This window comes from Ranitomeya variabilis, chromosome 5 (genome assembly GCF_051348905.1).
Source record: "Ranitomeya variabilis isolate aRanVar5 chromosome 5, aRanVar5.hap1, whole genome shotgun sequence".
NCBI classification, from domain to species: Eukaryota; Metazoa; Chordata; class Amphibia; order Anura; family Dendrobatidae; genus Ranitomeya; species Ranitomeya variabilis.
In genome coordinates, this window is record NC_135236.1 from 688,220,364 (window position 1) to 688,233,215 (window position 12,852).

The 12,852-nt window shown below is 57.1% G+C and overlaps 1 protein-coding gene across 14 annotated transcripts in view; it reads right to left on the bottom strand.

The window, feature by feature from the left end:
- The window catches only part of PLEKHA5 (pleckstrin homology domain containing A5), a 189,823-nt gene that overhangs the window by 15,407 nt on the left and 161,564 nt on the right, over positions 1 to 12,852 (bottom strand). For 8 of the 14 annotated variants that reach the window (XM_077267260.1, XM_077267256.1, XM_077267257.1 and 5 more), the window contains 4 exons: positions 9,901 to 10,002; positions 9,674 to 9,779; positions 9,552 to 9,592; positions 717 to 908 (listed from right to left, as the gene is read on the bottom strand). In XM_077267260.1, coding sequence (XP_077123375.1) covers positions 717 to 908; positions 9,552 to 9,592; positions 9,674 to 9,779; positions 9,901 to 10,002 — 441 coding nt within the window. The remainder of the gene's footprint in view (positions 1 to 716; positions 909 to 9,551; positions 9,593 to 9,673; positions 9,780 to 9,900; positions 10,003 to 12,852) is intronic. The other 6 variants (XM_077267264.1, XM_077267261.1, XM_077267259.1 and 3 more) reach the window with 2 other exon arrangements.

Genomic DNA, 12,852 nt, shown 5'->3' on the forward strand with positions numbered 1-12,852 from the left:
GGAGAGACAGGCCCGAGTGGTGGGAACTCCGGACGATGAAATGGTGTGGAGCGACAGGTCCAGGCAGAGGGCACTGCGGACAATGAGATGGGGTGGAGCGACAGGCCCAGGTGGAGGGCACAGCAGGCGATGAGTTGGGATGGAGCGACAGGCCTGGGGGGAGGGCACTGCAGGTAATAAGATAGGATGGAGGAACAAGCCTGGGCAGAGGGAACTGAGAATGTTATATGAGGTGGAGCGAGAGGCTAGGCCAACGGCACTGCAGGCGTATGGATGGAGCGATAGGCCAGTGGAGGGATGGGGTGGAATGGCAGGCTTGGGCAGAGGGCACTGCGGGCGATCAGATGAGGTGGAGTGACAGGCCCAGACAGAGGATACTGTGGGCACTAAGATGAGGTGGAGCGACAGGCCTGGGTGAAGGGGTGTTGCCGGCGCTGAGATGGGGTTGAGCGAAAGGCCCAGACAGAGGGTACTGCGGGCGCTGAGATGGGGTGGAATGACGAGTCCAGGCACAGGGTACTGTGGGCGCTAACATAGGGTGGAGGGACAGGCCTGGGAGAGGGCACTGCAAGCGAAGAGATGGGGTGGAGTGACAGGCCCGGGGGGAGGGCACTGCGGTAGATTAGAGGAGGTTGAGTGACAAGCCCAGGTAGAGGGCACTGTGGGTGAAGAGATGAGATGGAGCGACAGGCCCGGGCGGAGGGCACGGCTCTTACACAGTGGGATCCGTTTCTCTGATAAGCCTGCACGTGATGGGCGGTCTTGTCGTCGGGGAGGTGGACGGGGCCCCTGCTGTAACACAGCAAGGACGAGCTGCTATCACTTGGTACATGGGGAAGAGAGGGAGCTGCATCAGCAAAGTCATAGGAGCGCGGGAGCGGAGGACGCGGAGGAACGCGCTCCTCTTCCTGCAGATTGCAGAACAGGTCGTTACAGAGACGAAGGGAATGCGGCACATCGTCATCTCACCGGAAAGCAATATGGGCCAACAGGAGACCACACTGCCCGGCCACACACAACTGCCAAACCCGCACTCAGCCTCCACCACCAAGAGGCACTCATCACACACAGGGACAAGTAATCGAGGCGTCCAGCCTCATAAGTACCAGGGCCTGGAGCAGCACACCATCATGATCACAGCCCACCATCATGATCACATCCCACCATCATGATCACAGCCAACCATCAAGATCACAGCCAACCATCATGATCCCAGCCCACCATCATGATCACATCCCATCATGATCCCAGCCCACCATCATGATCACATCCCATCATGATCCCAGCCCACCATCATGATCCCAGCCCACCATCATGATCACATCCCATCATGATCACAGCCCACCATCATGATCACATCCCACCATCATGATCACAGCCCACCATCATGATCACAGCCCACCATCATGATCACAGCCCACCATCATGATCACAGCCCACCATCATGATCACAGCCAACCATCAAGATCACAGCCAACCATCATGATCCCAGCCAACCATCATGATCACATCCCATCATGATCCCAGCCCACCATCATGATCACATCCCATCATGATCCCAGCCCACCATCATGATCCCAGCCCACCATCATGATCACAGCCAACCATCATGATCACAGCCAACCATCATGATCACAGACAACCATCATGATCACATCCCATCATGATCCCAGCCCACCATCATGATCCCAACCCACCATCATGATCCCAGCCCACCATCATGATCCCAGCCCACCATCATGATCCCAGCCCACCATCATGATCCCAGCCCACCATCATGATCCCAGCCCACCATCATGATCCCAGCCCACCATCATGATCACAGCCCACCATCATGATCACAGCCCACCATCATGATCACAGCCCACCATCATGATCACAGCCAACCATCATGATCACAGCCAACCATCATGATCACAGCCAACCATCATGATCACAGCCAACCATCATGATCACAGCCAACCATCGTGATCACAGCCAACCATCGTGATCACAGCCAACCATCGTGATCACAAGCCCACCATCATGATCACAAGCCCACCATCATGATCACAAGCCCACCATCATGATCACATCCCATCATGATCCCAGCCCATCATGATCCCAGCCCACCATCATGATCCCAGCCCACCATCATGATCCCAGCCCACCATCATGATCCCAGCCCACCATCATGATCCCAGCCCACCATCATGATCCCAGCCCACCATCATGATCCCAGCCCACCATCATGATCCCAGCCAACCATCATGATCCCAGCCAACCATCATGATCCCAGCCCACCATCATGATCACAGCCCATCATGATCACAGCCCACCATCATGATCACAGCCCACCATCATGATCACAGCCAACCATCATGATCACAGCCAACCATCATGATCACAGCCAACCATCATGATCACAGCCCACCATCATCACAGCCCACCATCATGATCACAGCCCATCATGATCACAGCCCACCATCATGATCACAGCCCACCATCATGATCACAGCCAACCATCATGATCACAGCCAACCATCATGATCACAGCCAACCATCATGATCACAGCCCACCATCATCACAGCCCACCATCATGATCACATCCCATCATGATCCCAGCCCACCATCATGATCCCAGCCCACCATCATCACATCCCACCATCATGAGCCCAGCCCACCATCATGATCACAGACAACCATCATGATCACAGCCCACCATCACCACATCCCACCATCATGATCACATCCCATCATGATCCCAGCCCACCATCATGATCACAGCCCACCATCATCACATCCCACCATCATGATCACATCCCATCATGATCACATCCCATCATGATCCCAGCCCACCATCATGAAATCCCGCTATCATGATCACATCCATTCACGATATTATAACTATGCCATATTATGAGTATAGTTCTAGAATGTTCCATGGCACACACACGCTGCAGACTCGACCCCCCTCCTTTTTTCCTATGGCAGACACACGCTGCAGGCTCTCCGACTCCCCTATTCAGCTGCATAGGAAACTCTTCTCACTACATACGCTGCAACTAGATACCAATGTGCAGCAGCCCCCACTGAGTAGTTTATGGCTTTAAGCAGGGAAAGGCAGCCATAGTCCCATGTGCTCTTTTGTTCATGTAAAGTGTGATGAGGGAACAGCCGCCATCTTGGACGGGCATACTAACACAGATTGGCGTGACTCCATTTTGCCTCCTGGTCACAGGTCTGCAGAGAGGAGTGCTCCTGGCCCCCACCTTTTCTAATGAACATAGTGCCTATTAGTATGGTAATCGGCTGAGCTCAGTGTAGATTGCAGAAGGTACTTCAAAGCTCAGGGAGGAAGCCACACCAGCAGGGGGCTTGGAAATGCATGGGGGCTTAATTAAAGCACGCATGTCAAGTGGCCACTGGATAAACATCTCTCTTATGGCTGTCCAGTCAAACCGTCTCAAACATGGAATCGTGAATTATGGACGCATCGTCCGAGGTACCGGCTCATAAAAAATATTCCCCTCGTCCTAAAGAAATTGTGCATCTAATAGTGCGACTCCTGTGTCTGTGGGAGGTCTGAAACCCGAGATATAGAGATCAGCCTCCCACAGGGACCGAATGGGTCCAGGTTTGATCCCTGTACGACCGACCGGCAGAACAAACCACAGGCGCTGGTACTGCCCGGGTACTGATCCGATCATCCTGAGAGAAGTTATCCCATTTATTAGATAATGGAATAAATCTTGCAGGGAGGCAGAGGGGTGGAGATTGCTAAGTCCACCCAGCTACAGGGGGAGGGACACGGCAGGGTTAAGAGCTGGAACATGTGGAGAGCGGGTGACACACAGAAGATGACCAGCTAAGAAACAGGGCATGCCAGCCAGAGGGGGGCAAGCACACGCTTTCTGGGGGCTGCCCGGCAACTAAAGTTTTGGACCTGCGGAACGCTGCGCCCCCCGGCTTCCACAAGCGACCTCTAACCTGGTAAAGTGACCTCCAGCTTTATACCTTAAGCCTTGTATCATTGTTGTTATATTGTACTCTGACTGTAACTCTTGATATATTGTGATTGTATATTTCTTGTAATTACCTAGTGCGCCCTTAAGGCAATTAAATCATAAATTAATTTTGGGCTGATCCTTTTACTCTGATTGCGAATCCTAGAATACCCAGCGTGGGTAACAGGGCAGTCTCCCCGGCGGCCATTTGCTCTAGGTGCAGTTCCCTTACTGACCTGAGAGACAAAGGGGGCGCCGGAGAGCTGTGCCTGTGTAGTGACGTCACGGATTGGTGACGTGGGAGGAACAGGGGCTTCCTTCACAGTGGTGGCAGCGTACGTGGGATCAGAGTAATAGTGTGCGTGGGACCCCTACTCCCAGACACTAAAGACTACCAGTGGTAACTTTCACTGCTGGGGTCTTAAGGTCAGCCCAGCACTAGACAGTCAGAGTGTAGATATAATAAGTTGTGTGCAAGGTCAGGGTTACAGCTGTGTCAGTAACCAGAGGTTCCAAAGATGGCAGAGGGCACCAGGAGTGCAGTGAGGGCGCAGGCCAGTGCTATGGTCGATGAGGAGGTGGTGGTGGACTTTACTGTTCAAGGCGAGGGGGAGCTCAGCCCAGACTCCCCAAGGAGCCAGCCACCTGTGCTTAGTCCGGCAAGGGACTACCCACCACCTACCCGCCCCAGCCTGTCCACATCAGAGGCCCTTGTTGCAGCGGCAGTGGCACGTCTCGAGGCGGGTAATGAAGACGCCTATATGAGACTCATGGCAGCTGCAGAGAAGGCAGCGGAGGCCGAGCGTGCAGAACGCCGTGAAGCGGCGGAGCAAGAGCGTGCAGAACGCCGTGAGGCAGCGGAGCGGGCCGAGAAAGCTGCAGAGCGGGCCAAGAAAGCTGCAGAGCGGGCAGCAGAGCAAGCAGCGGCAGAGAGAGCAGCGGAGCGCCAGCACCGACTGGAGATGGCTCAACACGGGCTCCCGCTGGACGCCCCAGCACCACCCGAGTCCAGGGTTTCCAAAGTCCGGGCCGAGGACTTCCCTCTGCTTGAGAAGGATGGAGACCTGGATTCCTTCTTGCTGGCCTTTGAAAGGACCTGCCTTCAACACCATCTGGCCCCGGCTCAGTGGGCAAGATACCTGACCCCCCGTTTGAGGGGTAAGTCCCTGGAAGTTTTGGGGGACTTACCTGCCGGGGCGGAGCAGGACTACAGCAGCATCAAGCGGGCCCTGATCCAACACTACAACCTCACCCCGGAGTCCTACCGCAAGAAGTTCCGGAGCCTGCAGCGGGGCCCAAAGGACACCTGGACCGACCACATGTGGACGTTGCTGAGAGCTGCAGAGCACTGGACCTCGGGTCTAGCGCTCACCACCCGCCAGGAGGTCCAGGAACTGTTCGTCACGGAGCAGTTCTTGTGGAACTGCTCAGAGGACCTCCAGCAGTTCCTTCGTGACCGGAAACCGAAGGGGGCTTCTGCTACAGCCGCCCTGGCAGATGAGTATGCCAATAACAGGGCGCCTGAGCCGAAGAAGCCTGCCAGCTGCACCTGGAGAGGGGGTAAGCCCAATCCTGCCCCTGTTTCCCCAGCCCCCAGAGTGCAAGGGGTGTACCCCCCTGCTGCCCTCTCCAGGCCAGGCGCAGAACCCAGACGTTGTCATCACTGCAACCAGCTGGGACACTTCAAGTCTGCATGTCCCCAGCGTCTTAAGGCCCCATCCATGTCCCCAAAACCGTCCACTGTTTTATGTGTGGGAGGGGGTGGTGGGAGGTCCCTGGACAATTACCAACCCGTCACCATCGGCCGCTCAGCGGTCATGGGACTGCGGGACACAGGCGCTGAACGAACCCTGGTACGTCCTGAGGTGGTGTCCCCTCAAGACTTGGTGCCGGGGAGAACCCTTTCCGTCTCCGGAATTGGAGGCGTGGAACCGGCGCTGCCTGTCGCCAAGGTGTTTTTGGACTGGGGCGCCGGGAGGGGAGTGCGGGAGGTGGGAGTAACGTCAAATATTCCTGCCAATGTATTACTTGGGACCGATTTGGGGCGGATAGTGTCTCAGTATGTGGCCACTGAACCCCCAAGTTCGGCTCCCCAAGAATGTCATGACTCTACTGTGGATGTTGATGTGTTGAATGTGCCTCCAACAGTGGAGGAGGGATTGAAACCTGAGGGTAATCCATACACTGACACCACACACACAGGGCTCACAGGGAGGACAGGTGAGGAGACTGTAGGGGAGAGCTCAGAGGTGGAGGGAGGGGCTGCTATGGGCAGTATAGGGCCCCTAAGTGAATCCAGCCTGCTGAGCCTAGGGCCCCTGCAGGAAGAGGAACAGGCCATGGGGGGAGGAGGCGTCCCAGGAGAGGAGCCACCAGGTAAGACCCCAGGGCAGGAGTTCCCCACACCCGGGATGTCAGGAGGGCAGGGAAGTCTGCCTGACCCGGCGACTTGGTTAGGAGCCGGGGGGAAGCAGGCGCTACCCATGGGCACAGCGGTCGTGGCCGCTGTCACCAGGAGTGGGAGCGCCAGAGCCCAAGGAGCCTTGCAGAGGTCCGACGGCTTCCCCCTCTCTGACCAAGTGGCGGCCGAGTCAGACAGCGGCCAGGAGACAGATCCCGGGGAGCTGACAGCGGATGTGGCAGTGTCGTCCATTCTCACCACATCGAGTCAGGGATTTCAGGCAGCGTTGGAAGCTGATGCTAGCCTGAAAGCTCTCAAGGAGCAGGCAGCACAGCCTCCTGGGGGGTCAGACCGCGAGCGGGTGGTCTGGGACCAGGGATGGCTGTTCCAGGTAACGGTCCAGCAGGGTTCACCGGAGGCGTGGCCCAGGGACCGACAGTTAGGGGTACCCTATCCGCTCAGAGACCGAGGAGGAGGCAGGGACCGCCTCAGAGACAGAGAGGAGGAGGCAGAGACTGCCTCAGAGAGAGAGAGAGGAGGGGGCAGGGACAGCCTCAGAAAGAGAGAGGCAGAGACAGCTTCAGAGACAGAGAGGAGGGGGCAGGGACAGCCTCAGAAAGAGGGAGGAGGAGACAGAGGCAGCCTCAGACAGGGAGAGGAGGGGGCAGAGACAGCCTCAAAGAGAGACAGAGGAGGAGGCAGAGACTGCCTCAGAGAGACAGAGGAGGAGGCAGAGACAGCCTCGGAGAGAGACAGAGGAGGGGGCAGAGACCATGGTAATGCTGATGGGTTGTCCCGGCAAGGAGAAGGTGCGGAAGGGCGCACGGGGGAACACAGGAATGTGATGCCCCCTAGCGCCCTCTAAAGCAGGGAGGTGTGATGAGGGAACAGCCGCCATCTTGGACGGGCATACTAACACAGATTGGCGTGACTCCATTTTGTCTCCTGGTCACAGGTCTGCAGAGAGGAGTGCTCCTGGCCCCCACCTTTTCTAATGAACATAGTGCCTATTAGTATGGTAATCGGCTGACCTCAGTGTAGATTGCAGAAGGTACTTCAAAGCTCAGGGAGGAAGCCACACCAGCAGGGGGCTTGGAAATGCCTGGGGGCTTAATTAAACCACGCATGTCAAGTGGCCACTGGATACACATCTATTATGGCTGTCCAGTCAAACCGTCTCAAACATGGAATCGTGAATTATGGACGCATCGTCCGAGGTACCGGCTCATAAAAAAAAATTCCCCTCGTCCTAAAGAAATTGTGCATCTAATAGTGCGACTCCTGTGTCTGTGGGAGGTCTGAAACCCGAGATATAGAGATCCGCCTCCCACAGGGACCGAATGGGTCCAGGTTTGATCCCTGTACGACCGGCAGAACAAACCACAGGCGCTGGTACTGCCCGGGTACTGATCCGATCATCCTGAGAGAAGTTATCCCATTTATTAGATATTGGAATAAATCTTGCAGGGAGGCAGAGGGGTGGAGATTGCTAAGCCCACCCAGCTACAGGGGGAGGGACACGGCAGGGTTAAGAGCTGGAACATGTGGAGAGTGGGACACACAGAAGATGACCACTTAAGAAACAGGGCATGCCAGCCAGAGGGGGGCAAGCACACGCTTTCTGGGGGCTGCCCGGCAACTAAAGTTTTGGACCTGCGGAACGCTGCGCCCCCCGGCTTCCACAAGCGACCTCTAACCTGGTAAAGTGACCTCCAGCTTTATACCTTAAGCCTTGTATCATTGTTGTTATATTGTACTCTGACTGTAACTCTTGATATATTGTGATTGTATATTTCTTGTAATTACCTAGTGCGCCCTTAAGGCAATTAAATCATAAATTAATTTTGGGCTGATCCTTTTACTCTGATTGCGAATCCTAGAATACCCAGCGTGGGTAACAGGGCAGTCTCCCCGGCGGCCATTTGCTCTAGGTGCAGTTCCCTTACTGACCTGAGAGACAAAGGGGGCGCCGGAGAGCTGTGCCTGTGTAGTGACGTCACGGATTGGTGACGTGGGGGGAACAGGGGCTTCCTTCACATAAAGACTTCATAGGAAGCCATGACTTGACCCCAATTAGTGACAGAGATATGAAAGTTATATATTTGGTAGGTGCAACAATAGGGCTACACACCAGTGCGTTTTCTAAGCGCAGCGCCTAGCAGAAAAGGAGAAACGGTTACTGCTCATGTCCACTTCATGTTTGGGCTCAAATTACCGCCCAGCTCATGCACTGAAGAATGGTAGTTCCCTGGTCGCTATACGGGTGCCATCCCCGAGCTACGATGGCTAGCTTTCAGTACGCTGCAGTCTCTCTGAGAAAAGAGTGCATGTCATACCTCAGCCTACTGAGTGATGCCCCGACCAGAGGGTATATCTTAAACCGGCTGAGTTATGAGTCAGCTTTTGCCCAGGAAAAGAGCTAACAGCAGCTCTGCAAGCTGCTCTGATGCACTGGGACATATGCTCCTCCCCAGCCGCATGGTCAGCCATGATATGAAAGAACCATATTTTCTTCCGTTAATCCCTTGTAATCATTCTGTACATATATAGAATTGTCTCATTTTATAAGATCTTGTTCCACTTTTGTAAACACTGCCTACCTTTTGGAGTAAAATATATAAAATTACTAGCTTTGTTTCTCCTTGCTCTATAACGTACTGTCATGTCCTCTGAAGTGAATTACGCTACTAATTGGGTTGGCTCCGGACCCGTTATTGATTTAGGAATAGGAGCTGGTGGCAGCTGACCGTACTGAGCTTGTTGGGTAAAGCTGGCAGTGACAGAATTATATATTATATCGCCCTCGCTGCAGTGTGCCCAATAGCCAGTACATAGCAAGGCAGCCTTCCTGGCGACTAATTATCCCAGGTGCAGTTCCCTGACTGACCCGAGGGTAAGGGGGCGCCAAAGAGCTGCATAATCATGATCACAGCTCACCATCATCATGATCACAGACCGTGCCATCATCACCATCACCATCACAGACTGCCATCATGGCAGCCGATAATACACACCAAGCATGCAGCAGACAGGACACGTCTCCGGCTGGAGCACTGACTATGCCACGAGGACCCCCGGTCAGGACTGCACAGCCCCCCCACACTGAAGTGCTCGCGGACACATGCATCTTGCGGACCCTGCCCACTGAAGGCGCAGCACTCACCTCCCCAGAAGTCAGCCCTGATGACGGCGGCTTGGGTTCTCCTGTAAGACACAGTAAGTTAAGCATTAGCCCGTGGCCGGCCTCCTCCATGCTTTACACTGCGGCTCAGCTCCAGCCCTCACCTGTCTGCAGCCTCCGCTGCTTGTGCTTACTGAGTCCCTCCATCACGTCCTGGATCCTCCAGATCTCCTTCTGCATCTGCGCTCGCTGGATGCCGGCGGCCTCCGTCTACAGAGAGCACGAGATGAGCGCAGCCCCATACACCGCTGCTGCTCTCTGGAAGCAGCCAGCAGTACCGCATCCCTCAGGCCTCTTCTGACCACCCCGCAGAGGAGGCTGAGGCTCTTACCTGGACCTCCCCCAGACGTTCTAACCGCTCCCGCATCCCGCTTCTCGCGGTGGTGACCTCTCGCTCTAACTTGTCGTATTCCCTCCAGGATTGCTCCAACTCCTGCATTAATGGCAAGAGCCGAAGGTTACAGGCGCGACATCCTGCACTGGCTGCGGCCACCACCAGGGGGCGACACAGCGCCGTACAGACCCCCTAGTGACAGCAGTGATTGGGGGATGGGCAGTGATCGGCTGCAGCCACCATTGGGGGCGACAGCGCCGTACAGACCCCCTAGTGACAGCAGTGATTGGGGGATGGGCAGTGATCGGCTGCAGCCACCACCAGGGGGCGACACAGCGCCATACAGACCCCCTAGTGACAGCAGTGATTGGGGGATGGGCAGTGATCGGCTGCAGCCACCACCAGGGGGCGACACAGCGCCATACAGACCCCCTAGTGACAGCAGTGATTGGGTGATGGGCAGTGACTGGCTACAGCCACCATCGGGGGCGACACAGCGCCGTACAGACCCCCTAGTGACAGCAGTGATTGGGGGATGGGCAGTGACTGGCTACAGCCACCATCGGGGGCGACACAGCGCCGTACAGACCCCCTAGTGACAGCAGTGATTGGGGGATGGGCAGTGATAGGCTGCGGCCACCACCAGGGGGCGACACAGCGCCGTACAGACCCCCTAGTGACAGCAGTGATTGGGGGATGGGCAGTGATCGGCTGCAGCCACCATCGGGGGCGACACAGCGCCGTACAGACCCCCTAGTGACAGCAGTGATTGGGGGATGGGCAGTGATAGGCTGCAGCCACCACCAGGGGGCGACACAGCGCTGTACAGACCCCCTAGTGACAGCAGTGATTGGGGGATGGGCAGTGATCGGCTGCAGCCACCATCGGGGGCGACACAGCGCCGTACAGACCCCCTAGTGACAGCAGTGATTGGGGGATGGGCAGTGATCGGCTGCAGCCACCATCGGGGGCGACACAGCGCCGTACAGACCCCCTAGTGACAGCAGTGATTGGGGGATGGGCAGTGATCGGCTGCAGCCACCACCAGAGGGCGACACAGCGCCGTACAGACCCCCTAGTGACAGCAGTGATTGGGGGATGGGCAGTGATAGGCTGCAGCCACCATTGGGGGCGACAGCGCCGTACAGACCCCCTAGTGACAGCAGTGATTGGGGGATGGGCAGTGATAGGCTGCGGCCACCACCAGGGGGCGACACAGCGCCGTACAGACCCCTAGTGACAGCAGTGATTGGGGGATGGGCAGTGATCGGCTGCAGCCACCATCGGGGGCGACACAGCGCCGTACAGACCCCCTAGTGACAGCAGTGATTGGGGGATGGGCAGTGATAGGCTGCAGCCACCACCAGGGGGCGACACAGCGCCGTACAGACCCCTAGTGACAGCAGTGATTGGGGGATGGGCAGTGATCGGCTGCAGCCACCATTGGGGGCGACACAGCGCCGTACAGACCCCCTAGTGACAGCAGTGATTGGGGGATGGGCAGTGATCGGCTGCAGCCACCACCAGAGGGCGACACAGCGCCGTACAGACCCCCTAGTGACAGCAGTGATTGGGGGATGGGCAGTGATAGGCTGCAGCCACCATTGGGGGCGACAGCGCCGTACAGACCCCCTAGTGACAGCAGTGATTGGGGGATGGGCAGTGATATGCTGCGGCCACCACCAGGGGGCGACACAGCGCCATACAGACCCCCTAGTGACAGCAGTGATTGGGGAATGGGCAGTGATCGGCTGCAGCCACCATTGGGGGCGACACAGCGCCGTACAGACCCCCAAGTGACAGCAGTGATTGGGGGATGGGCAGTGATAGGCTGCAGCCACCATTGGGGGCGACACAGCGCCGTACAGACCCCCTAGTGACAGCAGTGATTGGGGGATGGGCAGTGATCGGCTGCAGCCACCATTGGGGGCGACACAGCGCCGTACAGACCCCCTAGTGACAGCAGTGATTGGGGGATGGGCAGTGATCGGCTGCAGCCACCACCAGGGGGCGACACAGCGCCATACAGACCCCCTAGTGACAGCAGTGATTGGGGAATGGGCAGTGATCGGCTGCAGCCACCATTGGGGGCGACACAGCGCCGTACAGACCCCCTAGTGACAGCAGTGATTGGGGGATGGGCAGTGATAGGCTGCAGCCACCATTGGGGGCGACACAGCACCGTACAGACCCCCTAGTGACAGCAGTGATTGGGGGATGGGCAGTGATCGGCTGCAGCCACCATTGGGGGCGACACAGCGCCGTACAGACCCCCTAGTGACAGCAGTGATTGGGGGATGGGCAGTGATAGGCTGCAGCCACCATTGGGGGCGACAGCGCCGTACAGACCCCCAAGTGACAGCAGTGATTGGGGGATGGGCAGTGATAGGCTGCAGCCACCATTGGGGGCGACACAGCGCCGTACAGACCCCCTAGTGACAGCAGTGATTGGGGGATGGGCAGTGATCGGCTGCAGCCACCATTGGGGGCGACACAGCGCCGTACAGACCCCCTAGTGACAGCAGTGATTGGGGGATGGGCAGTGATCGGCTGCAGCCACCATTGGGGGCGACACAGCGCCGTACAGACCCCCTAGTGACAGCAGTGATTGGGGGATGGGCAGTGATCGGCTGCAGCCACCATCAGGGGCGACACAGCGCCGTACAAACCCCCTAGTGACAGCAGTGATTGGGGGATGGGCAGTGATCGGCTGCAGCCACCATTGGGGGCGACACAGCGCCGTACAGACCCCCTAGTGACAGCAGTGATTGGGGGATGGGCAGTGATCGGCTGCAGCCACCATTGGGGGCGACACAGCGCCGTACAGACCCCCTTAGTGACAGCAGTGATTGGGGGATGGGCAGTGATCGGCTGCAGCCACCACCAGAGGGCGACACAGCGCTGTACAGACCCCCTAGAGACAGTGATTGGGGGATGGACAGTGACTGG